Source organism: Planococcus citri, chromosome 5, assembly GCF_950023065.1.
Source record: "Planococcus citri chromosome 5, ihPlaCitr1.1, whole genome shotgun sequence".
In the NCBI taxonomy this organism is placed as follows: Eukaryota; Metazoa; Arthropoda; class Insecta; order Hemiptera; family Pseudococcidae; genus Planococcus; species Planococcus citri.
This window is the reverse complement of record NC_088681.1, coordinates 32,203,393-32,230,718: the sequence shown is the minus strand read 5'-3', so window position 1 is coordinate 32,230,718 and position 27,326 is coordinate 32,203,393. Positions and strand designations below refer to the sequence as shown.

Below are 27,326 nucleotides of genomic sequence, written 5' to 3'. Positions count from 1 at the left end.
AAAAGTTAAGCGAAACCTCAAAATTTTTTGACATGAGATATTTGACCAGATCAAGTCATATACGTATATGCAAGGTTGAATGTATTCACCAATTTATGCAGAGGGTGCAGCAGATTGAGTCATTTGAGTCGAGACTTTGATAATCTTAGCAAACAGAAAAAGAACTACTGAAATTTTTGGTAATTTCTGATAAAAAATGATTTTTTTAAAACTAAAAAACAAAACATTTTTGTAAATTAAAAAGAAACAAGATTGTTGATTTGGTAAAAAAAAAAAGAAATTCTCAATTTTAGCAAAAAGTAGCAAGTTTGGTAGTTTAGTTATCTACAAAAAAAAAAATATGACGTTTACATTTTTTGCAATTATTTTTGTTGCTTTTATTAGGTAAAACTATAGGGTAAAAAACAAGTTTTTTTTGATATTTTTGGTAAGAGTTTGCAATGTTGCCAAAAAGTTATCATTTTTTTAGACTTTTTAAGAAATGAAACCAGGACTTTTTGCCAATTGTTGGAAAGAGTGATAATACTTTTTCGCAACTTTTATTGAAAAACTGGACATTATTTTGATTTTTGATGAGAGTGATTGAGTGTTTTTAGAATACATTTGGGGAGAAAGCGACGCTTTGGGGTGAATTTTCGACTTTTGGTGATGACAGTTGAAATAAGTACATATTGGAATTTTTTGCGATGAAACAATATTTTTTTTCTGTTAATTTTTAAAAAAGCCTCATCAAGAATTACAATGTTAGCCAAGAGCAGAACTTTTTGAGAATAAGATATAAACAAAGAAAGACCCTTTCAAAACTTTTCAATAATAATGTATTGCAAAAAAAGTAGAACTTTTTAGTACCTAATTATCAATTAACAGTTTCTGGCAAAACAGGTAGATTTTTGAACAATTTTTTGGAAAAAAGGTAGGCCGCAGATTTTTTACAAATTTCATTAAAAGCAACATTTTTTATCAATTTTTGCCAAAAAGCAAAATTTTGATATGTACTTAAGGGGATATTCTCAATACATGGTAGTATATCTGTCCGCCTGCCAAACTTCAAACACATAATTCAGAGCCATTTGTGCATGGAATAGCTTCAAATTGCGTATAATACGTTTTTCAAAACATTTTGAACAATCCTGTGCATGCATTTGTGTCAATACGTTGAGTAGTTTTCGAAAAAATTCGATTTGATGAAATGTTGAACTTTTTGAGAAAAAATCCAACGTTTCTTAAAACTGCATTTATTGAAAAACTATTCAACGTATTGACAAATGCATGCACAAGATTGTTCAAAATGTCTTGAAAAACATGGAAGTATTTCAAATTTGAGCCCATTCCATGCATCCGCGGCTCTAAATTATAACATTAAAGTTTGTCCCATAAGACCAATGTAAAATAAGGCATTTTGGTTATAATACTACTATGTATTGAGAATATCCCCTTAATAGGAAAAAAACAAGGCTTCTTGACAATAATTGTCAAAAAAATTATACCTTTTTGCAATTCTTTTTGAAAAAGCAAAGCTCATTTTTTTGAATTTTCCAATAACTAACAGTGAAAAAATCATGATTATTCTACATACCTATTAGCTACTGAATTTTTAAAATGTACATTTAGGTTTTGAAGAATCGCGCAGTATGCGCGATTAACGGGTTGGCTAGTATATCTTAAAAGATGCCTAACTACACCATCAACCCAAATGTCGACGAAATTTACCTATTTTTTTGTATTTTTTCATTTTTACAAAAAAAAATTATGTATTTCGGTCGTTTTGGGAACCCCTGAACTGCCTTCCGAGTCACAATTCATGTCCATAGACTAATACCCGCGATGAGTGTATTTTTCCTAATTGAAAAAAAAAACTCACTTTGACGAAAATGATTTTAAAAATTTCTTTTAAATTGAAATAATTATACTTCTTCGAATTTTAAATCAAAAATTTCAAATCCACCCAAAATATACTTATAGGGAAGAAAACCAGTCTAACCACTTAAAACCGACAGAATATTTTCGAATTCAGGGTTATTGTAAGTACTAAGTACATAATTTTTGGTCACAATTTTTCACATGGAAAAATTGAGAAAAATAGCCAAAAAAAAAGTTTAGAGTTTTCGAAATTGGCAATGGTTATCAACAATTGACTCTGCTTTGTATTCCAAAATATTCCCTCTCGATGGAGGGGGCACTGATGAAAAAAAATTTGAAACCGGTACGGCGGTACCTACTCATCTAAACATAAGTTATCTAGCTATTTTTAGAAAAAAAAAATTCCAAATTTTTTACCCAAGTAGGTCATACTTACTTGAAAACTCAAAAAATTGTTTAAAAAAATTTTGTACATGCGAACTCAAAAAACAGTGAAAATGAAACAACCTCTTGAAACCCTGATTTGGATCTGTTGATCCCCTTCTTTTGAGGCAAATGGGGTTCGTTATCTTTTTATGAATGGAACTTTTCAAGCACGAAGATGAGGTTATAGATTTACAAACGTATCCCTCTGTCCTAAAAATGCAGAAAAAGTCTTGACCCCGAGGAAAGTTTTAAATCGTAGATATAGTTTTTGCTCAAGTGGACTCAATGCTTTGAATTCGAAATGAACATAGAAATCTGACAAAATATCGGGAAGCCATTATTGAAAAAATAACAAAATTTAAGCAATAAATTTTGTGGAAATTTCAACTTTTAGAATGCTGTTTAGAGGCTTCAGAACTGCTCAAAATGCTTCAAAATCATTTCCAATTAATTTGGAGGGTTGAAAATCTGGTATAAATAACAAATTTCAGATTTCTTGGTTTTATTGATAAAAATTTGAGTTTTTCTCCATTTTTTGCTCGAATTAAATTTTTAAAAATTCAACAAAAATCGAAAAAAGGGTTTAACTTTTGAAATTTTAGCTGATGATATATTTTTTCATGCTACTTTGATTTAGCTTTGTACATTTTTAAAAAATTTCCAATTGGGATACCTCCCTTGTGAAAAAAAACAGGACCCCTCCAGGGTAGGGTAGGTTAGGTTGGGCAAATTTTTCAGATGATCGTCATCGAAGTGTCAAAACCTTTTGTAGATAATCATTTTTGAATAATGTGGTATTCGACGACTGTTCCTTTCGCTTTTGTACTTGAAAATTACTTAATCTTGTGAAATTCTATCACAAGTGTCAAGTGTCATCAACAGTCTGTAAATCCAGACTACTGACACAGGGTCAAGTACTATATAACAAAAAATATGTTTAATAGTACTTAATCGAGTACTTCGCTCATCGTTGATTTTTTCCAATAATTGAAAAAAGGCGTTACCATATTTTTTGCAGTAACGTACAATAAAAATATTCCAACTTCGTCCCAACAGTTGTCAAAAGTCTGAATTGAATTCAGAAATATGCTGTTTACCAGTTACCACACACAAAAGCATTGTGTAGAATTTTTCACAAATGAGCAAATGGGTCATAAGCGACGACCGCGTTGCTCTACAACTGAATGTACATGGAAAACCCGATGATGACCCAAATCTTTCACAATAGACTAGGAAAAACTATACCGGAAAAATACATGTTATTTCTAAGCAAAAACGACAACAATGAAGTAATGACGACAAGAGCAAACGTATACCAAAAAGTATAGAGAAGAGAAAAACTTAATTTTTTAAAAGTACCATCGCCGGATCATTTGACTTGACTGGGCATCGTCGTTTCGATGCAGATGTCGTGAAAATAGGGGGAAAATGTTCGATGTTACCAAAAGGATAAATAGTTATACTCGTACTGCCACTGGTGATGTTAAACGAACTGAGAGTGAGAGAGGATTCGCGACTGTACGAAGAAAATATTCTACTTCCTGTTTTAAATGCGCGACAAGTAAAACGCCGAGTATAAAAATTAACCGGCAAAGAAATAGATACAGCATGGCAACTATAAACACCATCGAATATAATCACGTGGAAAATAACAGCGGTGGTGAAATTTATGAATTTTTATTCCGCCAAGATATTCGTACGGGTTAAAGACCGAAGAAAGTGGATTTTTTAACGTAGATATGTACATAAGGTATAACGCTATCGGGGAAACCTTTGCGGGAGAATTTATTATAGAAAAAGCCCGCCACCATCGACTAGTGCCACACTATATACACACACTGTACACACTACACAGCGTACATAGACTATCTCTAAGCGGGGGTTTTATTTAACAGTAGCCTCGGTGTATTTTTATATTCTTTGCTCGAGGTTTTATAATCTTATCCTTCTTGGCGATGGAGTTTTTTTCAAAATGCGGTCTCGCGAGAGCGTTTTCCCTCTAAAATATAATTTCATCCGAAAAGATCATAACGATTCTTTTATTCTTTTTCTGTGTGTAAGTATGGGAATATTTATTCGTGTATTTGCGATTTCACTACTATAGGTAGGTATGTGGCGAGTAATTTAAATATTAGACTAAACAAAATATCAAAATATTTAGTCGACAGTTCCCTCCCACCTTTCCCTTTGAGCTGCTTTGAAAACTCGCTTATTTTCGACCCGAAGTTGGAATTTTTGTAATAACCAACGAATTAGGATAGTTACCTACTTGCGTTAGAAATGTGAATCGCGTATCTCATCCTTAGAGTAGAGCACGGCTGCAACCTTCTGATAAAGTTCATCGAGTGAATTCGAACGTAACCGAATTAACATTTATAATAAAAAAATTCTAATTACAGAGCCACGATCAGAAATCCTCGGAGGGCCCGAATTATTCGTAGATAAAGGCAGCACCATAAATTTAACTTGTTTAGTCGAGTTCACCGCAGAAATTCCAACCACCGTTCAATGGAGTCATGAAAATAAAGTAAGTTTACATTTCACTTAGATACCTAATTAACTACGTACTAAATGAACGCAATCAGCGATCTGGCTATTTTCGGTCTGTGCTCTTTCTTCATTTTGGATTTAAACGAGATGTTATTCAACATCAGTCACGATTGAGATTTCTTTTTTAACATTATTTTAGTAGCTTATTGATAGATAATAATTTTGTGGTAGAAACTGTAAATAAGTGAGTAAAGACAGATAGGAAAAGGTATGGGGTAGAAAGTAGAAATCCATCTATCCACATAATGCAACCCTACGATGTTTATGTTAATGTATTTGCCTAATTTTTAATCCGCAGGAATAAAGTACTTATCTAAAATTGATTTTAAAAGTGTTTGTTTTCTAGTTTAATTATAATTTTCAACATTAAGCCTCTGCGCCTTTTTCACGTATAAAAGTGATCGAGGTGTTTCAAAAACACGTGAATAAAACCAAAAAATCGTGATTTTTTGAGACATTTTTTTTGCGTTTTAAATTTGAAATACTCAAAATTTTCACTCCAGTTTTTATCGTATGGAAGCTAAAATTATTTATAAGTTACATTCTTTTAATTAAAAAGTACTTCTTTTTTGATTACTTTGAAAAAATGCTGAAGAAATTCGCATATTTTGATTTTGATGTTAAACTGGTCACTGATATTTGGATTCAAATTTTGCTCAAAAAAACAGTAAGTAAAATGCCTAAATTATTAATTAAATGTGTCAAAATTTTGAAAAACTGATGATTAGTATGGGTGAACCAAAAAGTTCACAAGTAACCCAATTTTCAGAAAATAAGTGTTCAAAAGTCGATTTTTTTTTTGATTTGAATGAATCACTCAATTTTGTGACCTTAAAATTCATCAAATCTTGAAAAATTGAAAAAACGTTCAAAAATAGACCCACCTCGCCAAATTTCAAATCTCAGGTCCTGAATTTCATTTTTTGATTTTTTTAAATTTTGAATTCCCAAAAATGTCTTATTTTTCATGAAGAACTAAAGTGAAGAAAAATAAGAGATGGAAAACTGGAATTTATTTATGCCCCATTTTTAACCTCCTAAATCGAATATAATAGTGGTTTCGAGCCATTCTGAAGTCTCCAGTAAATTTTTTGATTTTCCAATTTTGGAAAAGTAGCCCAAAAAACGCCAAAAGGAAATTCAGCTCTTATGAAATCAAACTCGGTTTAAATCCAAAATTTTCTTCTGTGATTATTGTTAGAAAAAAATGAAAAATTCGTCGCTCTCGTTCTTCAGAAATCATCAACATGAAAAGCTTAAAGATTCCTACCCTGCTTTTGAGCTCCAAAATTGATTGGGGGTGGTTTTAAGCCACTGTGGGACCTCCAGTGCATTTTTGGAAAAATTATCTCAATTTCCATATTTGAATTCTAATTTTAATTTAATCAAATTTTCTCCAAAATGTTGAGAGTATTTTTCTTTTAAATATTTCCATGAATTAATAAAAATAATCAGCATAATTTAGCAAAGTTTTGGGAAAATTGCTTTAAAATTTGTAATAACAGTCGGATATTAACGAAAAATTTATGAAATACCCACAAAATTGAGCAAAATATCGTAAAAGTGACAGTAAAATTGGCACAGAAACCACTTAAAAGCTACCTAGCAAAAATTGATGGAATTGCAGAGAAATTATGCAGAATTTTGCAACATTTGCTTAAATCATTGTGTGTTTAAAAAATGGTTAGGAATGACATAAAGACATCTAAAAATGATCGAAAATTGATAAACCGTCTAGTTTGAGTAAAATTTTGCAAAATTCGCCTAGATTATTAACATTTGATCAAATATTCTATAAAATTACATAAAAAGTCGTCTAACTGGCTCCTCAGTTAGCGTATTAAAGTTTACCATAAATTGATGAAAAATCAGCACTGTCAACAAACTTTACGAAAATTGCTGAAAAATCTATTAAAATGTTATGAATAGAATTTGAAAAGAGCTGAAATTTGATGAAATATGTATCTTGAAATTCGAGTAAAACATCACAAAAATTTCTGAATCATCAAAAAAATTACTGAAAAATAATGAAAAATTGATCAAACATGTCTTTAAAATTGAATGTTTGGCATCAATTACTAATGGAGGCAAATAAGAAAAAGGCCACCCAAGCTTTTATGATGAAAAATTGTCAAGGGTGGTCCCCTGAATAATCCCTGAGAATTACCACCCCACAGACCCCTTGCTAATTTTTTTATGGGGGTTGAACCCCCCCAAAATGGGTTTTTTGATGTTTTATCCTCGGGGGTTGACTTTACGTCAAAAATAGCTTTATTTTTGAATTCTACGTCAAATTCCCGATCTAGTGACATATCAACTGTCCTTCTACCTCCAAGGGGGGTGGGGCTAGAAGCATTCAAAAAAGGGGGGTTTCCTGAAAAATACATAAAGGTTATAGGCGCCTAAGAGGGGTGAAATGGGCCCCGAGAGTGTTCGGGTTGATACTGACATGGAAGGTAGGTACCATTGAGAAACTACCGCGTGAAAAATTTCAGATCCACACCACCTCCCCTTTTTGGGGAACCCCCCTTTTCTGAAATTTCAATATCACTTTTCTCAGCCCCATTTTAACCGATTTTGAAAATTTTTCAGGATGTAATGTATATCCTTAGTAAGTATCCCCACAAAAATTTTCAGCCCCCTCCCCTCATATTTACCCCTCAAAATACCGTTTTTCAACTTATTTGATGCTTTTTAACTATAGTAAAAATTGAGGGGGCTAAGAGCTCTGGAGAGAGCTAGGTGAGTGTAGCAAAAATTTTGACGTCATATTCGTGTTCAGCAGTATCGAATCATAAGAAAACGACATCCTACTCATTAATACTCAGTTATTTTCCCCAAAATTCCTATTTTACCAAGACAAGACAAGACAAGACATTTATTTTTAAAGTGCTTACAACACAATACCCCCACTCTCCCTAAGACACATTTATACACCATTTTGAGGGGTAAATATGAGGGGAGGGGGCTGAAAATTTTTGTGGGGATACTTACTAAGGATATACATTACATCCTGAAAAATTTTCAAAATCGGTTAAAATGGGGCTGAGAAAAGTGATATTGAAATTTCAGAAAAGGGGGGTCCCCCAAAAAGGGGAGGTGGTGTGGATCTGAAATTTTTCACGCGGTAGTTTCTCAATGGTACCTACCTTCCATGCCAGTATCAACCCGAACACTCTCGGGGCCCATTTCACCCCTCTTAGGCGCCTATAACCTTTATGTATTTTTCAGGAAACCCCCCTTTTTTGAATGCTTCTAGCCCCACCCCCCTTGGAGGTAGAAGGACAGTTGATATGTCACTAGATCGGGAATTTGACGTAGAATTCAAAAATAAAGCTATTTTTGACGTAAAGTCAACCCCCGGCCGAGGATAAAACTTCAAAAAACCCATTTTGGGGGGGTTCAACCCCCCATAAAAAAATTAGCAAGGGGTCTGTGGGGTGGTAATTCTCAGGGATTATTCAGGGGACCACCCTAGACAATTTTTCATCATAAAAGCTTGGGTGGCCAAAAATGTTTTTATTTTTGAAATATGATGCTAATTTGCCTGCATTATACACGTGAAAGCCAAATTTTAAAATTTTTACATCAATTTTGTCAAAAATAGATTTTTTATGTAAAATATAATTCTAATTTCCAACAATTTGCCGAAAAATCAAAAATCAAATTCAGAGAGATTCGAATTTCTACGTCAATTTTGTGAAATTTGGATTTTTTCCATGAAAATAAATAAACCAAATTGGAACTTTTAAAAATTCACGAAAACTTTAAAAATAATTAATTCAGCATCATGAAAGGCTTGGTGTTCCACTTTTGAATTGGGAATATTTTGGAACGCAGTGGTGCCAATTTTTTTTGTCACTACTTCCAACTTGAAGAAAATGAAACTCCTAAAAGTTGTCGTGGATTTTGACGAAAATAGCATAGAACGACCCAGAATCTCGAATATTTTCATTTTGAACCAGACTATTTTTCCAAAAACAGGTTGGGTAGTGATAGGAGCGAAAAAACCACGTTTTTTTCGAAAATGCCTCCTCTTTGTGGGACCATTTCTCCCCTCCATGAGCAGCTCCGAAGCTAAGATTTTTTCTGAGTTACTTTCAACTCAAAATGAAGGTCTCTGCTGAAATTGGTCAAAATCCGCCAACTTTTTTTGGGGGCGATCCGCACTCGATTGTGCAGCTTTAAAAATTCATCATTTTTTTATTCGGTATCTACCCGCAGAAAATTTGAAAACAAATTCCTTCTTTCTATTATTCAAACCGTACATCATTTTTCTTTAAAGAATGAAAAAACACTCGAAAATATAAAAAATCGAATCAGGCACTTTTTTGGTGTAAAAAAAACATGACCCCAATACCTAATCCAAATTATAACACCGAAATAATAATTTTGAAAAAAAAATCCCCAGCAGCACAAAATATCGTTTAGATGTCTATAGCTGATCAACTTCGTCTACCTACATTCATAAATTGATATAAGATACTTTGTGCTACTAGGAAGCATCTCCTTCGAGCAATAAATGTTATATACGAGTAGGTATAGGTAGGTACACCGAAAATAAAAAACGAGGAAATAAATCAATATTTCAATAAAAAATTGAACCGTTGTTTTAAATAAAAAAAGCAGGCAACGCCACAAGGGTAATTTCCTTTTAAATGAGAGATTTTACCATTCACGCCATCTGTGAAAAGAAGTGAAAAAATGTTTCAAAGACGCGAGTTCTTTTACAATAATATGAAAACCTCGTGACTTTCGGCTCGAGAAAAAAAGGAAAAAAATCACATCTTAACATGAAAAAAATTTTGGTACGACAAATCTCCAAATTATCACCCTGCAATAAATCAAATTTCCATTTTTCTTTTTCTTTTTTTTTTCAGCCACCACGAGCCCGAGCTTCGGCAAACGAACTATTTTTCTTTTCGCATCGCGATGCGAAGTTTTTTCGAATGACAAATTTGCAACGAGACAAAAAAGCAGCGCGGCGCGGCGTGGCGCGGCGGCGTCGCGTCATTCCAACTTTCAAAATTGTTCAGTATTAATGAAAACGTTCCAATTATACAGCGAAGCTCGAGACTTGTGACAACACAACTGGAGGAATATTCCCCCTGGGCGATGTTAACGCAACGCACACATTTACACAAATTTCAATATTAACACAACCACGTAAAGCGTTTTACCAAGTTTTTTCTTCCTGTCTTCATTGCTTGTCCTGCTGTACGGTAAATTGCGTTGCCAACGAATTTTCGCTTTTTACTCGCACCAGTGTAACGATTTTAATAATTTCGATGAAATTATCTGCAAGAAGGAAGATAATCATAATGTACGAGTGGAAAAACTTTGACAGAAGTGTAGTTTTTTTCTTCCTCTTTGTCGTACGTCTTTGTTCGAGTACATCAACATCAAAATGACCTTACAAGAAAATGGTTTAATGTTTTGAACTGGCGCTCTTCGAATCTGAACGAAACCCAGGTGGATCAAAAGAGCGTGTTCTGAGACCCCCCCCCCCACTCTAACCAACATTTTCAGATGCTCAAGTTCATTTTTGAATTTTTGGTGAATTTTGGGACTTAATTCTTCCACTCTAATTCAAATTTCTAAAAATGAAGACTGAAAATTGCTGTGAGCTTCAGAAATATCACATATATCACCAGTTTTGGGGTCGAAATGTTATGTGAACTAATCAGGCGATATCGTAACGAAAATTGATGTACGTTCTATGAAAATTGGATTTATTTCGCAGTTTCTGGAATTTTAATTTTGAACTGGCACTCCTGAAAATTTGCAATAATCGCCTAATACGGTCGAGATGGTGCCCAAATTAGCACCGAGCCAAGTTATTTTGTGCTAAAGCTCATTTTTGACCTTTCCGGACAAAATTAAAAAATTATTGAAGGCTCCAGAATGTCCCATAACTAGTTGTTGTTGATATTTGTAAGTTGTATTAGAGGAATTCAGATCACATTACTCGAAAGAATATAGGTACCTTTATATGTCATGAGAAAGTTGAAAAATTGCCTTTAAAACAGTTTTTTGAACCTATTAATTTTCGAAAGATCCGCAGCTGCTGCTTTTAAACACAGAGAAAGCTCGAAAAATTCAAAATTTCCAAGAGCTTTCTCCCTGAGAAAACTGAATGGTTAAATAAATGGTGCCAAATTATAGCATTTTTCACGCTGAATTCGAATATGTAAGTCTACCGACCCTGAAGTTCTGCCAAAATAAGTACGGAAAATCGGGTCAAAAGGAGGTAAATGTCAACTTTCCATCAATTTTGTGACACATTTCGAAAATAGCAGTAGGTACTTATCTAAAATTACAGTTTTAGAACTCAAAAAAATTGATGTCAAAAAAATACATCACCAAAGCAAAGTTCAGAATCTTAATTTCATTTTTGGCGAAATTTTGGAAAATCTGAGACTCATTTCTCATGAAAAAAACAACTAACACGAATAAAACTTGATCAAGGGTGAAGCACGAAACTGAAATTTGGTTCCAGTCATATTTCAGACTTTTCAAATCGACTGATATTGATTTTCAGGTCTCTTGGGATCTCCACCGGATGTTTTGAATTTCTAGTGTTTATTTTTTTTTTTTTGAAATCCTATGAGAAGTGCTCAATAAATGATGTTCACCGCTCACAAAATTAAATTTCTGATTTTTGTCAACTCTTTTGATTAATTCAGGCCCAAAATTTTGAAATCCGTTTTGGCAAATCTAAATTAATTCATTTTATGGTGATATTTTTCGAAAACTAGGAAGTCTAAAAATCCATCGAAGATTCTAAAAGGAGTCGAAACCGCCACAATTCGATTCTGGAGATGAAAACACAGACTATGAACCATATTTCAGCATTCAGTTTTCTATCACTAATCACTATTCGATTGATTTTTTAATGTGATGTATTTTTTTTCAATTTTCCAAAAATCAAAAAATGAAACTCAACTTCTGAAATTTTGTTTGAGAGGGAATTTAATTTATCTTTGGACAGGATCTGGGTATAATTTTCTTTTTTTACGATATTCGTGAGTGTTCGAAAAAATAAATTTAAGTTTACTAATAATTATTCGTATTTTTAAAAAGATGAAAAGTGGTTCCAGTGGTGGACTGGACTAAGATGTTACCGAAACACCAAGGGGCCCCCAAGGCCATGTTTAAACCAGGGTTGGGCATCTACGCGTAGAATAGCCTATTCTACATTTTGGTGTAGAATACGTAAAATTTGATGTAGAATGCGTAAAATGCGTAGCATGTGTAGAATACGCGTAGAATGTGTAGAATGCGTGTAGAATGCGTAGAATGCAGCAAAATCACCCATCTGAAAGCCAAAAAATTGTTTATTTACCAAAAATTCACTTTTGAAAAATGAAAGTTCAACTTTTTTGTTCAGGAAATTAAATTTTAAATATGAATTTGGGTTTTCTTCTTTTTAATTATATAAATTGATTATAACATAAATTATAATTTTAATTTATGATTGAAAATTTGAGAAAAGAAATTAATACACTTAGGTACGAACTGAAAATTTGTTTTTTTAACCTTACTAGTTACTATTAGGTGCCATTTCATTTTTTTACATACCAGCATTGAATTAAATGATGCAAAAAATGAAAAAAAGATAAGTATTTCGAAAAAATAAAAATAATCTGCATGTTTATTCTACACGTATTCTACGCATTCTACGCATTCTACATTTTTTTCAGGCTATTCTACACACGCTATTTTACGCGTAGAATGCCCATGTATTCTACATGGTGTATTCTACGGCACAACCCTGGTTTAAACCAAAAAAATGTGATATTTTCACTTTCTCCAACAAACATTTTTGCAAGCTTTTGTCCTCGCTTTGCTCTGGCCAGTTTTCTTTTCTTTTATTTAAAAATCGAAATCTTCAATTTTAGAACATTCAAATTCTAAAATTATGTGGTCAAAAAAATAAACTCATCAGTCACCACAAAATCATTATTTTTTACCTTTCAAAGTACAAATTTTTGAAATTTTCTGCTCTCACTTCACTTGGGCTGGTGTGTTTTTTTTCAAATTGAGATCGAACTTTCATAATTAGGTAAGTAGGTATTCAAATTTCAAGAAATTTTCTAACCAAAAAAACACACTTTTCACCTCAAAAAACGTTATTTTTCTACTTCTCAAAACTTCCGCTTTAAGCCTGTTTGCTTTTCATTTTCAAATTTGAAATTTTTAAAAAACAGTTAATCAAGTTCTAAAATTTTGAGCTAAAAAAGTGAATACATTTTTCAAAAACATCGTTTTTTTACTTCTCGAAATACGTATTTTTAAAAGCTTTTGCCCTCGCTTTGCTATGGTCAATTTTTATCTCTTCTCTTAACCAAAAAGAAAAACATTTTTGTACCTAACTTCCATAAATTCAATAGGGAAACTACGAAGAATTATTGTCATTTTTTCATCTTTTATTTCACTTTAAAAACTTGTCATTCTATTCGGTAAAATTGGTATTTTTTTCTTATAGCAAATTTTGAGTCCGCCCCCCCCAAATCGTCTCTTTTTTGCTATTAATAAATAAAGACAGAAGCAAAAATCAATCGCATCACCGCATTCAAGTATCCAAATTCCAAACCTGAGAAGAACGAGAAAGATTCTTAAAAGGGAAAGGGAAAATATTTTGGGAGCCCCATTCGGTGCATCCACCAGGGTCCTTGAACCAATCCAGTCCGCCACTGAGTGGTTCAATAATTCTCATCTGGAGAACTGGTTCAAACCAGATTTTTGACTGATGAAGATGTTTGAGGTTCAGATACCTACTCATCCTTTTGCAGAAATTTGAGAATTTAGGTACATTTTCTCGAAATTTCTCTGAAAACTTCAGGTAGACTCCAAAATGAGAAAACTTAAAACTTGATGAGAGGGGGAGGGGGTAGATGTGAGGGTAATTCTTGCAATTGATTTTTTTCCTGCCTTACATAGCGATTTTTATGCAGATTTATTGCAACATTTATGAGCATTTTCGACTCTTCCCTCTTTTGACTCCGTCTACCGAATTTTTGGCAGCACTTAGGGTTCTACAGACCTAAATATTCCGATTCAGCGCGAAAAATTCTACATGATTTGCCACTATTCAGAACCCTCATTTTTTCAACCAAAATCTCTTTGAAATTTTGAAGTTTCGAGCTTTCGCTGTGTTTAAAACCAACTACTGCGAACTGACGGATTGGTAATTTTCAAAATAGTGGTACATATCCCAACTTTTCGGACCCCCCCCCCACCAGCTTTTAGTTCTCGTCAGGTGTGGCTCTACGTTGAATGACTCTGTTTGGATGGCTCACTTGACAGTAGTTATTGGGTACTGTAGGAACAATAGGACCATTATATAAATGCATTCGACGACTGCATCATATCGTGGAAAATATTCGTGGAATTTAAGTACTCGCTTTATTGGAAATATCTATTCACCACAGGTCCGGAGCTTCTTTTTACATGCCCTTCTAATATTTCAGCCTATAGGTAGGTATATGAAAAACAGATCGAGACCGAACTCATTGTCTGACCTGACCACGACGACGGCTCAATATCTGAAAATCTTATTAAATGAACCACAATAGGTACCTATCGACGATAGAACGGATAGAGACGGATGTGCTTTATTAATTAATTTATGTATACGAATTCGATACCAACTATAGGTACAAATGGCTGACGTATTTATTGACTTTTTGCATTTCCAACAGCCGATAAATTTCGACTCTCCCAGAGGTGGTATTAGTCTGGTAACGGTTAAAGGACCAACGACCACTAGTCGTCTGCTAATACAGAAAGCATCACCGACGGATAGCGGAGAATACGCTTGCGATTCGTTGGTAGCAACGCCGGCCATTATCAGGGTACATATACTAAATGGTGAGTCGTAAATTACGTGATTACCGTTCTTATTACTATTATCAGCCGTTCGCGCATTAAACTTAATACAAATTTAGATGGCTTGAAAATGATGTAACGTGAATTTGCAGCCTACAGACTAGAGAGTATTTTCATTATTATGCTGATAGGTCGCCACTCGACCCTCACCCGACTCCAACTGCCGACAGTATGAGAGAGAGAGCGAGCGAGCGAGTGAGACAGATAGAAACAGAGATACAAGTATAGTAACAGAGGCTGAGAGGCCTATTGAGCGATGAATTCGTTGAAAGAACAGAGCTTTGCTAACTTTTGCCACACGCAGCACAACACCCGCAACAAATGCGGCGTGGATTAGAAAGTTGAAATTTTACCACGCTATGGTGTTGATTAAGCGTCTCTGGTTTTTAGGCTCGCGTCTTATATTTCCACAGCCTGCCGCCTTATAGTATACCTAATCCGTTTATTTTATTTTTTTTTTTACAGGAGAACATCCAGCAGCGATGCACCATGGTCATGCTAATATTCCACTATGCCCTCCATTTATAAGCGCCTTAATCGTACCGTTTATTTTAATCTTTCAAAGTATTAACTGTTAGATAATTCACTTTATAAACAACTTCGTCACCCAAAGGTACATACTAATTCGAGTTACCAAAATTTTTTTTTCTCCCCTTGAATTTGTATATTCGTCTGTTTATATAATTGTATATAAAGTGTAAGTATTTTTTAAATGTTTTAATAATGGATATTCTGTACTCTGGGTGTTCTGCGGTTGAGATGATGAATGATTTTCCTAGTGATGCTGCAACCCTTGTTAAACGAAAGTTAATTTGGTTGCCGATCTTGGAAACTGAAAGGAGCATGGTCAGAAGGTATCTGCTTGATTTTTATACAATAAAATGGCAGAGGATTTTCATCAATTTTAGCTCGAGAGCTGCTTTTGGAGTGGAGAAATGAGGGGCATTTTGGAAAAAATCGTGGTGTTTTTTCACTCAAGCCCTTGTCTAACCTGTTTTGGGGAAAATGGTCCAGTCTCAAATGGGTCATTCCTCGTCAATTCGACCAAGAAGTGATAAGGAAGGTCGGCGATTTTTTCGAAATTTTCCCTGCGGAAAGACCTTCTGAAAGGATGACCAATGGCGCAAATCGCAGCCCTCTAGCCGTTTTTTAAAGGCTGCTAGGGGGTGTCAAAGTTGTCAGTGAATTTAAAATATCATCCATTTCAACAGAGGGTTACTCGATAACCGCGATACCTACCAAAACGAAACTTTTTCCGATAGTTAATGGTTTTGAAAGGCTTTTTGGTGATATCATAAAAATCAGTGTTGCCACTTTTTTTCGTACGAAAAATTAGATTGAAAAGTTTCAAAACGTAGTTTTTATATCGTTCCGCCTTTCAAAAATGCTGAAAAAAATATATTATGGACAACTTTTTATGCTGAACAACATATTAAAAAATTGGGATGGCGTTATTTCGTAAAATCGATTTGAAAAAATTGAAAGTTTGCGAAAAAGTGCAATTTTTTTTATTTAAAACATGAAAAAAAGTTTTGATTGGTGAAGTTGGCCCATTTGACCCCTATTTTTAAGTATCCGTTGAAAAAGTTGAAAAAGCCCCTTCACTCGATGAAATAAACTCATCACAAAAAAATCAAAATTCGAAAAAATTCAAAAAATAAACGAATTTTAATTTTTTTTTTGCTTTGAGTGTAATTTTCATCAACTTTTTCATGAAATACGTCAGAAAGAGGTCAAAATAAGACAACTGAATAAATTTAAACTTTTTCTGATGTTTGGAATTGAAAACTGAATTTTTTCAAATTTTGATTTTTTTTTGTGATGAGTTTATTTTTTGAAAACTTAACTCTTTAAAAAATTCAAAGTTGAACTTTAAGTTTGACTTGGAATTTTAGAAAGAGCCTACTTTTCTTAGACAAAAAAAAATAAAATTGACGTCAAAAAGAGTTTTCGGATTTTTCAGAACTTTTTTGTAAGAGAATTGGAAATCTAAAACTCTGTTTTAAAAAGACAGAGTCTAACTCTTGAGTTTTTTGAAGATTCAAAAGTTTAAAAAAAAACTCAACGAGATAACTTTATTTGAACTTTTCCACAAAAAAGTTCTGAAGAGTCCAAAAATTCTTCCAAAAACTCTTTTAACGTCAATTTATTTATGTATTTAATACATATTTGTTTAAGCAAAGTGGCTGAAGAACTTCAAAAATGTTGGCAAAATTCCCAATTTTTGATATCATGATGTTGACCTTGTCTTTGGAATTTTTCTCTCAAAAATTAGCTAAAAAGGAAAATGAGTAAAAAAAAGTTTCAGTCAACTCTTTTTTTTTTCAAGAATCTGCCAATCTGTGATTTTTACTTCTCACTTTTTGCTTGAAAATTATTTTTAAAAAGTCCTCTTCTAGTCTAAGCATGTTTAATGTGTTTGGTTTTTTGGGGGGAGGGGGGAGAAAGAAGAAATTTATGCGTATTTGAATTTTGAGAAATTGCTCAAAAAATACCATAAAAAAGGGAACTTTCAAGGGTAAGATGGTGAAATCCACGCTCTCCCTAAATTTGATGAAACTGTGAAATCATCTTAGATCGGCAAACTAATAACATTTGTACAGTTTGAGTTGCTGTTTCAATACTCAGGGAAGTATTCGACACCTCGAATCGAACAGAACAGCGAACACTTGGTATAATGATGAAATGAAACACACATTACACGAGTATTTACTCAAGGAGCGCTCGAAATTACCCTATTTTTACATTGTCTAATCCAATATAAGAACCACTGCCGGAAATGTTCCTCGTTTAAACGTCTTCATTGTAACGTGTGTTACAGTTACGCATTCGGGGTGTAAAAAAAACACACCCTGGATTAAAACCTTGTTAATTTGCAACAAATTGACAAAAAATGAAATCTTTCATTAAATGAACAGTGTATATACAACGAATACTTACCTAAGTAATGAGCTACTAAAAGAAAAGCCTCTTTTGTAAACAAAACTAATTCTTGAATCGTATCGGATAGTTTACATTGCACGCGGTTAACAAGTTGTTTATACGTTCTGTTTACCCATATGGGTATTTAAGAGTTGATTAAGCGGCCTAAAGTGAGTTATGAAGGCGCAGCTCTTATTAGATTTACGATGTTTAGTGAGAATTCAAAATGATCTTGTGGGATTAATTATGAGTAAATTTACATATCTAATTGTAGTACTTATTAAAATGTAAAATATTGTAATATAATTGGTTTTATTCGTCTGTACGTACGATTTTTTTTTATACTTTTACCCTTATAGTACCTACGTTTACAAATAATATCCGTGTTGTATAAATCATTTTTGTTTTTTTGTTTTTTATACTTAATTGTTATTATTGTGCTTAAAAAATGTTGTTTATAATTTTTTTCTTTGTTTGATTTTTTTTTTCGTTTTTAATTTTGTAGACTGTGTATTTTATGTCGCTAAATACCTATTAAAAATGCTGAAAAATTTTAGTATCGGTGTATTTTTCTCGTCAGTTATTTATATCGATTTTCTAGATGAATTTTTCAGTTCTTGATGTGAGGAAAAACCACATTTTGAAAAAAGAAAAAAAAATGTTGATAGGACATTTCAGAGGTGAGAGGTGCAATAGGTACTTCAACAATATTGAAATAAAACGACATTTTTCTCAGAAAATTTATTATCCTAACGATGAGAACCTTTTCAACAGCCTAAAACTATAAATCACCCGAAAATTTCTCGCGTATAAGACGTGATAATTAAAATCCATAAAACTGTATATAACTCGTCTTGACTAATAATATCGACGTATGAGAAAAATGTACCTTCGAATTAGAAATAACATCAACTCAATCGTTACAAAAAAATAAAATCGGAATGTAAAGTACTCTCGAATTAATAAAATAACTTACTATAGACTATTCCATTAGATGAAATAGCCTTAAAATCACAAAGATAAAAGTACTTAGGTATATATAAATAAGCTAGGTAAATCTTTATATACGTAACTTAGAAATTTCGATGGCTCGTGTATAACTATCGTAGATAATAAATTACAATAATAGGGGGAAAAAAAATTAAAATTAATGACAAAAATTGAGATACGACGAACTCGAGGGAATTCGTTTATTAAATGCAAAAACTCGACTTGGAAGAACGAGGAGAAAAGATTACTAAAAATTATGAAGATCTTCGATAAGGATGATGAGATTTAGAAGTACTGGAACTTTTGGTACTTCTGATTGGTCCCAGTTTATCATCGGGTTTTTTCATCGGAACTGGTTGAATGTACACGTTGTTTTCATTCCAATCTGCGTTATCTGTAAATAAAAAGTTCCAAGTAGTACGTAGAAATATCGCCGTGTGGTAAGTATTGTTTGTAATAAAGCTATTTCCTATAATCCTCCAACAAACGCAACATTTTTATATTTCTGGTTTTTTTTCTACGACACAATGCGTGGGATTACCTATCGGAAATTATTTCCTAAAAATCGCTCGTGTTCTTTGACTCTATACAAGCGGAACCGATCGAAATAGGAACGTAGGAAGTAAAGAAAATGGGTGAAATGAAAATTGGAAATTTTCGTAATCTAAATCGGTTACGGTTAGTTTCTAATTCAAAAAAAAAAAAAAAAATGGTTCGCGAATTGTTTTTATTTTATTCCCAAAATAAAAATTTAATATTTATAAATTCGATTACAATTTGAAATATTTTTCGACAAAGCCCGCCAATTGCCTGTTTGGTATGGAACGAAGAAAGAAATTCGTCTAAAAAAAGACGCATTTTATAGTGAAAATGTAAGTTACATTGTTGCTTTGAAAATTCTCGCAAACAAACGAGAGTACCAACCTAACGAATTATGATTAAAGGAAATGACGCCATATTCCAAATAGTCGTGTCGGTTGAAAACATTCCTTTTAAGATTAAATTGTTAGGTGCCGTCAGAAGTTGAAAATTCCAGCAGAAATAAAAATAGGAATTTTTGCGAGTAAGAAATTTTTCAAACATCAAAAGAGAAAAACGCGACTTGAAAAAATTAAAACGAAATAAGTAAAATACGTAATCATTTTTTCAACAACCTAGACTGGCACAAGGTGAAACTTTTTTTCAAATATTGTTGGCGTACGTAGGTTGGTAGGTATTTTTTATTCTTTTTCCTAATTTTCAAAAAAAAAAAAAAAAAAAAAAAAAAAGAATTTGTATTTGAAATAGCTTTTATTATCTGAAATTTAATTTACTCACATATTTAAATGAGTTCGCCAGTTCAAACGATGTTTGTAAGGTTTTCGACTTTCCTAGGGTGTCGATTTTGACCATCCATTTATTTTTGAACAATATAACCCCCGATGATCTCAAAATTTACATATATGTATTTTAATTTTAGGGATATTACAACAGTCCTCTTTTTTTCAAAATGTAGGAGAATCAACGAATATTCGCACTCAGAATTCTGAAAACCCAATAATGTATAGTCGAAGTCAGTGCTCTTGAAAGTATGGCAAACGAAGCGAAATTTATATCATTTTCAATTTTTTAAAACTGTTCACCATCTTTAAGGAAGAATAGCTGAGGAGGGTAGAAGGGTCGAATTGAAAAAATTAGCCAATACTTGAACAGGATACCTTCAAATTACTTCACATTCAAAAAATTAGTGACCTCTCGTGCTTCGTCTCAGAAGTAGGTACTATGATTTTAATTTGAAAATTGAATTGTTTTTTTCAAGAAATGTGCGAGAGTCTCTGCTTTAATATTTTAGGAGATTTCAATTTTTGTCCTCATTGAAATTTGAAGTTCCATTGTGAAAGTTCAACCTTACGCTTTTCAAACTTCAAGTGATAATTTAGACGTTTTCATTTATTCTCTTCAAAACAGTATTTCAATAATTTGGTGATTCAGATTCACTTTCTTCTACCCCCCCCCTCTCCTTCCCATTTCAATTTTTTGTCAGTAACTGAAAAATATTCCGATGATTTAAAATATTATCTCATCAAGAAAAAACTTGTGAGTCTTTTTATCTAGAATTCAATTTCATTAATTTTTTCCCCATAAAATCGTATGATTGTTATTTTATTTTTTTATTTTTCTGATTTGAGTACCTATTCGCAAATTTAAGAATCTCGAAGATTTCAATTCAAAAATTTGGCAATTGAAAATAAAATTGAAAAAATTATCAAAATAAATTTGTTTACAGAATACTTCAAAACACGAGCCCTAGGTATCTTAGTTGATGTTAATTCATGCAATAATAAGAAAAGTGTAAGAAAAGTAAAGTGTAAGTGTATATCATGCATTCACACAATTGGTCGAACCGTCGAAAATACTCCTTTTTTTAAACAAGTAAACAATCACGAACTCTCCCACTGAAATTCGAGATATTTTTCATTCTATCAATTAAATTTGCCAAAAACTATCTCACCACATAACGAATCAACAATACATACCATTCTCTACCAACACAGAACTATCCACATCTGCATAAACAAAGTAAATTCGATATTAATACACAATCAACATCAACGCAACTTCATCCCAAAAACACAATCATCCAAACATCCGAAACCAGTAAGCCCCAGGCACACAATTTTAAACACGTAAAAACCCGTAGGTAAGTAACACGAATAACACAAAATGAAAATTTAAAAAAAAAAACAAAAACAAAAGAGAGACAGAGACATGAAAAACAATTAAAAGAAAATTCATTCGAAAATTGTTTAAAAACATTTAAAAAATCCAAGTTCAAGGTTACTTTTACTTGCCCATACGACCCGTTAAAGACGAAATGAGAAACCATCATCTTCAAACGTTTATTGAAGCCAAAAACAAACGAAAAAAAAATAAAGAAAAAAACATACAGAACAATGCAATATAAAAGAAAAAAAAGAAAGATTATTATAATTAATATATCCAACAGGTGTAGAAAATTTACAATTTTTGCTTAATCATGATTTGTACTTTGGTCGATTGTATTCTAAATTTTTAATTACAAAAACTAAAATAACGAATAAAAATCGTTTTTTTTTGTATTTTTTTTTCTTTCTCTTTTTTTTACTTCTATTTACGTACAAACATATACTTGAATCTATTTTATATTATTTATTTATAGTAAATAGGCATACGAGTAAAAAATTTTCTTAAAATATTTTTTCTAGCGCATTTTCAAGCGATTATAAAGCTTTAAAAAACTAACTATACAGGTACCAAATTTTTTTAACGTTATGGTAAAAACATGGGTCCCTTTCGTAATTTAAATTTTACTATCTTAGTACATAATTGAAATATAATTAATGTACTGCTTTTTTAACGTAATAACTCGTTTTCTTTGAGATTCCTAAAACGTTTACACAAATATTTTCGATATTTGAAAAAAATAAAAAAAAATGAAATGAATTCACGAAGAATTCTTACTTACTCTAATACCAGTAAATATACAATTATCTGTTATTTTTTTCTCGTAAAAAATTGACTCGAAAATATAAGGAAAAAAACCGTAGGTACATTAAAATGGGACAAGTTAAAAGTAACGTTGACTTACAATTTTCTTATAATAATATTTGAGAAAAAAAAATCAGAAGAAAGGAAACACACAAGTAAGAAAAAAAATTACACGATTCAACAAACAAGGAAAAAAATGTACGTACCAATCTATTAGAATTTAATAATTAATCGTAAACCAGTCGATAATAAAACAAAACACACGAAATAACACATTAAAGAAGAGATGAAAAATAATATGTGAGAATGAACTATTGGATTTGAATTTTTTTCAAAATCATTTTAGCCGGAGTATTTTTAACCTAATGATACTCTAGATAAAAATCATCCAAGAAAATAAATATATAAAATAGATTACTGTCTAGTCTCACTTTTGATCACTAGCCGCGCCCTAACGCGACTAAAATTTTTACTATTTATATAAGGAAAAAAAATACAATACACCCCCTGCTAGAAGGATAGACAAGATTACACCCACTGTATTAAAACTGCCAATAATTAAAGCCATTAAAACTATTAAAATTTAAAAATCTCTACGATTAGCGATAATTTAAAAAAAAGAAATACGGCAAAAACCCCGATAAATAGCATGCTATCTTCGTAAATAAATTAGTAAAAGTGACAGCAATAATTTTGTATCACACCGTACGGCGTTCGTCTGATAAAAAAATCGTCTAATCATGAAGCAGGCCACTCTTTATAATCGAATGGCTTATTGTACCCACCTCCAGCCACGATACCTGATGGCGTGACATCTGTCGCGTTGTAACTTCGTGCTCCTCCATATGTTGCGCTATCCTGTGAAGAAAAAGAGGAAAAAATTGGTTCAGGAACATGATTTAAATGAGTGTTCCAAGATTACTGTTGGTTGGCCTTCAATATTTCTTATTTCTGAGCTCAATTACACAAAAAGGGAGAGGGGTGCGAAGAGACGAAAAAAATGAGCTAGAAGTCGATTCAAGTGCCCAAAAATATGCCTTCATCGGATGAGAAATGAGGCAAAAAATTATTGGTGATATTTTCAGACATATAACAAGAATGGTTCATTAAAAATGTTGACAGTAGCACGCCTACAGATGGTTTTTGGATAATGCTAGCATTCATGGGCTCTTTTGATCATTACAGTGTGATTGAGGCTTAATTTAGGCCAACAGCCAGTGACTTTGGATCATATTTTGCACACAACGAAATACATATATAGTTTTCAGAAAAATATATCATGAACGATATTTACTGTCTGATATCCGGCATAATTGTACCCGGCGTAATCATTTTTTTGAGGAACTGCTAAATTATTAGCCGGAGCTGCGCCAGCATTTCTCGAATACATATCACCTACGTAATACAAACAGAACGATTAGTCGATAATATTTCTTGCTTTCATTCAACTAACGTTATTCGTTTAGTATTTCTTCCAAACGTACTTTGAGAGGCGCCTTGTCCAGCTACTGGGCCATTTTGTGAAATACTCCAGTTCCAACTATTTCCGTAACCGGCTTGAGGGCCTGCTTGAGGAGCTGTTAAACAAATCAGCCATTAAATTTCATTCCTCATGTTTTCCCCAATCATTAAAATCGTCGTAATTTGACAACAACCGTTCAATAAATACAATTCAGAAATATTATTTTTAAATACTCGTGACTAATTTCTCAAAGTATTCTCTTCAATAATAATATTTGAATTTTTCTCGTTGTGTCGGTTTTGAATATGGACAGTAGATTACAAAAATCCACACATATCACATTTTCAAAGAATAACGATTAAAAAATGAGTCATTTCTTCCAACAAAACAGAAGTGACGACATGAAAATTTCAAAAAAATATGGTCAACACCTCGTTTGCATACAAAAAAGCTACAATGACGTATCAATATACCGTAAGATCCGTATCCAGGTTGCTGGGCGGCACTATACGTTGAGCCCCACTGCGGAGGAGCTTGTGGCGTGGCTGGAGCGCCCCAACCTTGATAACCTCCAGGCGCTGTAGGTGCTGCGTAACCTACACGAAGTAAATCACAACTAATAAACTGTATTTCTCTGATTTGATACAAATTACGAACAATTTTTACCATATCCTGCAGCAGGACTCGATCCCCAACCTTGATAACCAGGCATCATACTTCCTGGAGCCATTCCAGCCATAGGTGGTCCATTTGGTGCGCCGATACCGATACCCTGAATAGTAAATGAGTTATTAAAACATTTCCAACTCAAAATCATAAAGTACAAAGTGTAAAAATTTTACTTACTCCAACTGACATCGGATTCTGATTCCATGGAGCGGCTGTGAAGTCTGCTAGATTATTTTTATCTCTCATTTCGGCTCTTTTGATTTCAACCTACATCGATGGAAATATTTTGAGAATACATTTTCTCATTCAAGATTCGACACACAACATTATGAATTCTATGAAGAATAATAATTTCTCATACCTGTTTGCCATTTAGATTGACAAAATGATCGGCGCAACATCGATCGACCGCGTCTTCATCTTCGAATCCCAAGAAGCCGAATCCTACGACAGGAAACAGCAAATGTGTCGGTAAGGTGTTGATATGAAGATGTTTCTTCATAAAAACATCATTGTTGATCATCACACTGCTGCTCAACTCTGTCAGCTATTTCCATAATAAATATGCAGAATTTTAAAAACTCGTCCGACCAATTACTTGATAAGAAAGCGTTTTAGAATAAAATAAAACATTTTCATGCATTAAGAATTCCAACATCCATCACCCGAAAAATATTTAGGCTGATGATAGTATGAGAACTGGCTATCAATTTCCTATACTTACAACTTAATTCCGATAACGCTTGTAAATATAATAAATAAATAGGTACCTTAAGTATTTGGATCTTAAAAATTAATCTTAAAATCAAACTTAAGGTAACTTATTATTTGAATTATGAGATTGGCAGCAGTGTCGATTCAACTTAACAATTAAACTTATATAAACCTTAACAATACCTAAACAAAACAAAGAATGTCATTAAAACAAAACAATAGCGTATAAGTAAGTGAATTACTATTTACAAACATCGCTGCATAATTACTCATACTTTGCCGTTTTCAAGAAGTATTTCGTAAACGAAATAAATACTACACATTGTATTCTTAAATATCGCAAACTAAAATTCATACACTTCTTGGTGGAAAAAACTTAGGCAATAAAAGCTGTTATTTTTAATGAATTATACTACGATAACCATCTCATTCTCATCACTTCAACAAATCCTATCTATCGTAATTGAAATGAATAAAATAAGAATATTAATAATATTTACCTCTTGATTTCTTTTTTTCCTGATCGTACATGATAACAATTTCCATTACTTTTCCATATCGACCAAAAAATGTTCGTAGATCTGTTTCGGTTACATTCGATGGTAATCCTCCTAAAAATACTTTGGGGAAATTGCCACCTTTTTTCTTTTGCATCGAACGCGGTGTGCAAGCTTTTGGATCAATCTAATAACAAAAACGAATTGTGAGTCAACAAGTCTGGTAGGTATTTTAATTGAAATTTGAGCATCGAGATACGAGAATAAGAGATAGGTATATAGTACCGTTCGACCATCGAGTACATGTGGTCCATTCTGGAGAACAATATTGACATTAGACGGATCAGCGAAAGTAATGAAACCGAATCCTCGAGAACGACCGCTATCGCTGTTTTTCATAACAACGCAATCGATAACTTCTCCATATCGCGAAAAATATTTCTGTAAAGTTTCTGCAATGTGGCAAATAAAAATATGATAATGAAGTAACATCGATTACGTTCAACTAGAAATGAAATAAAAACTAATTTACCTTGAGTGGTATCCCAACTTAAACCTCCAACAAATAATTTTCTGAAAAAAAAGAATAAAAGAATTTAATGCTTAGGAATTAACGCAAGAATTACGAAACTTAGCCTAAACAGCAATCGTTCAATATGCAATGCCGGCTTCGATAGATAAATTCAGCTCATGTGAGTTTCACTCCATGATGTACGTAACAAATACGATTCTGTAGTAAGCTCAAAATAGTATTGCTCCTGAAGCTCAGTAATTCTGATCAAGTATACGTATAATATTGCGAATGAAAACCAGAACTACTAAAACAAATGGATCATTTTTTCATCAAATGGATGGATACATACCCTCGTTCATCGTCGATTAATTCTGGTTTGATTCCTTTCATGATCGCATACACTATATGGACTGAGAAAATTGATGATTATATTACACTGCTATTGAAATATAAACCAAAGAGATTCGTTCAATGTATAAATCTACCACATAATAATAATTTTTCCGAACCAACTTTCAGTTTCAATCCGTAATCTTTTTTCCACTTTTCTATTTTCTCTCATCAAAATAAAAACGTCACAAACAAGGTTTGACGTCAGTTAGGTCATGGTGGGTTTACATCGCAGTCGACAACAATGTTTCGAAAACAAAGTTGGAAAACAAAATGTTTAGGAAACAATGTTTGAAACATGATTGATTTACACCAAATTTTAAAACAGCAACATTTTTATCAGCATTTCTCTTCACGATTTTCTGATTAATTAATTCTCTTCATATTGAATATTTTTACTTTCTGATTTAAATCCTATGCAATGCAGTCTGTTCACTCACCTCTTTCTGGTACTTATATATCAAAAATTGTGTTTTGTTTGTTCGTTATATGCTTATCAGTAACCATTGCAAAAAAATGATATTGCTGCTGTATTTAGTAGAAAAGTAGCAATAGAAGCATTCCTGACATGATTTTTCAGCTTTTTAATGAAAAATAATACACCTCACAATAAAAAATATAAGGAAAACACACTTAAATTACTGTTCATCTTTCATACCAATACCCTTAACCACAAATGTTTCTAAACATTGTTTCAAGTCGCCGGAAATTTCGGCGACCTGAAACATTGTTTACAACACGTTGTAAACACAGGTTTCGAAACATTTGGTGTAAATGAAAAACTGAAACTTGGTTGTAAACATGAATTTGTTTCTGAAACACTGTTGTCGACTGCGGTGTAAACCCACCATCAGGTGACTTTCTGATTGACTTTTTGGAAGAAATAATTTTGAATTGCATCAGCAATATGGCCAACCTAGACCAACCCAGGAGT

The 27,326-nt window shown here is 32.7% G+C and overlaps 2 protein-coding genes across 5 annotated transcripts in view; one reads left to right on the top strand and one right to left on the bottom strand.

Annotated features, from left to right (window-relative positions):
- The window catches only part of LOC135847415 (zwei Ig domain protein zig-8-like), a 216,288-nt gene extending 199,778 nt beyond the window's left edge, over positions 1-16,510 (top strand). For all 3 annotated transcript variants that reach the window (XM_065366928.1, XM_065366927.1, XM_065366930.1), the window contains 3 exons: positions 4,686-4,813; positions 14,541-14,709; positions 15,193-16,510. In XM_065366928.1, coding sequence (XP_065223000.1) covers positions 4,686-4,813; positions 14,541-14,709; positions 15,193-15,305 — 410 coding nt within the window. In that variant the 3' untranslated portion in view covers positions 15,306-16,510. The remainder of the gene's footprint in view (positions 1-4,685; positions 4,814-14,540; positions 14,710-15,192) is intronic.
- A 1,865-nt stretch (positions 16,511-18,375) lies between these two features.
- LOC135847414 (heterogeneous nuclear ribonucleoprotein 27C-like) lies at positions 18,376-26,578 on the bottom strand. 2 transcript variants are annotated; one of them, XM_065366925.1, is made up of 13 exons: positions 26,352-26,578; positions 26,021-26,061; positions 25,774-25,940; positions 25,492-25,675; positions 24,639-24,721; positions 24,455-24,544; positions 24,275-24,380; positions 24,082-24,204; positions 23,631-23,723; positions 23,441-23,541; positions 22,932-23,004; positions 21,156-21,185; positions 18,376-19,033 (listed from the first exon to the last, which is right to left on the bottom strand). In XM_065366925.1, the coding sequence occupies exons 1-13, from the start codon at positions 26,390-26,392 to the stop codon at positions 18,894-18,896; spliced, it is 1,272 nt and encodes a 423-aa protein (XP_065222997.1). In that variant the 5' UTR covers positions 26,393-26,578; the 3' UTR covers positions 18,376-18,893. The 2 variants fall into 2 exon arrangements, with proteins under 2 accessions (XP_065222997.1, XP_065222998.1); XM_065366926.1 differs by lacking the exon at positions 21,156-21,185 and having other exon boundaries at positions 26,352-26,576.
- Between the last annotated feature and the right edge of the window lie 748 nt (positions 26,579-27,326).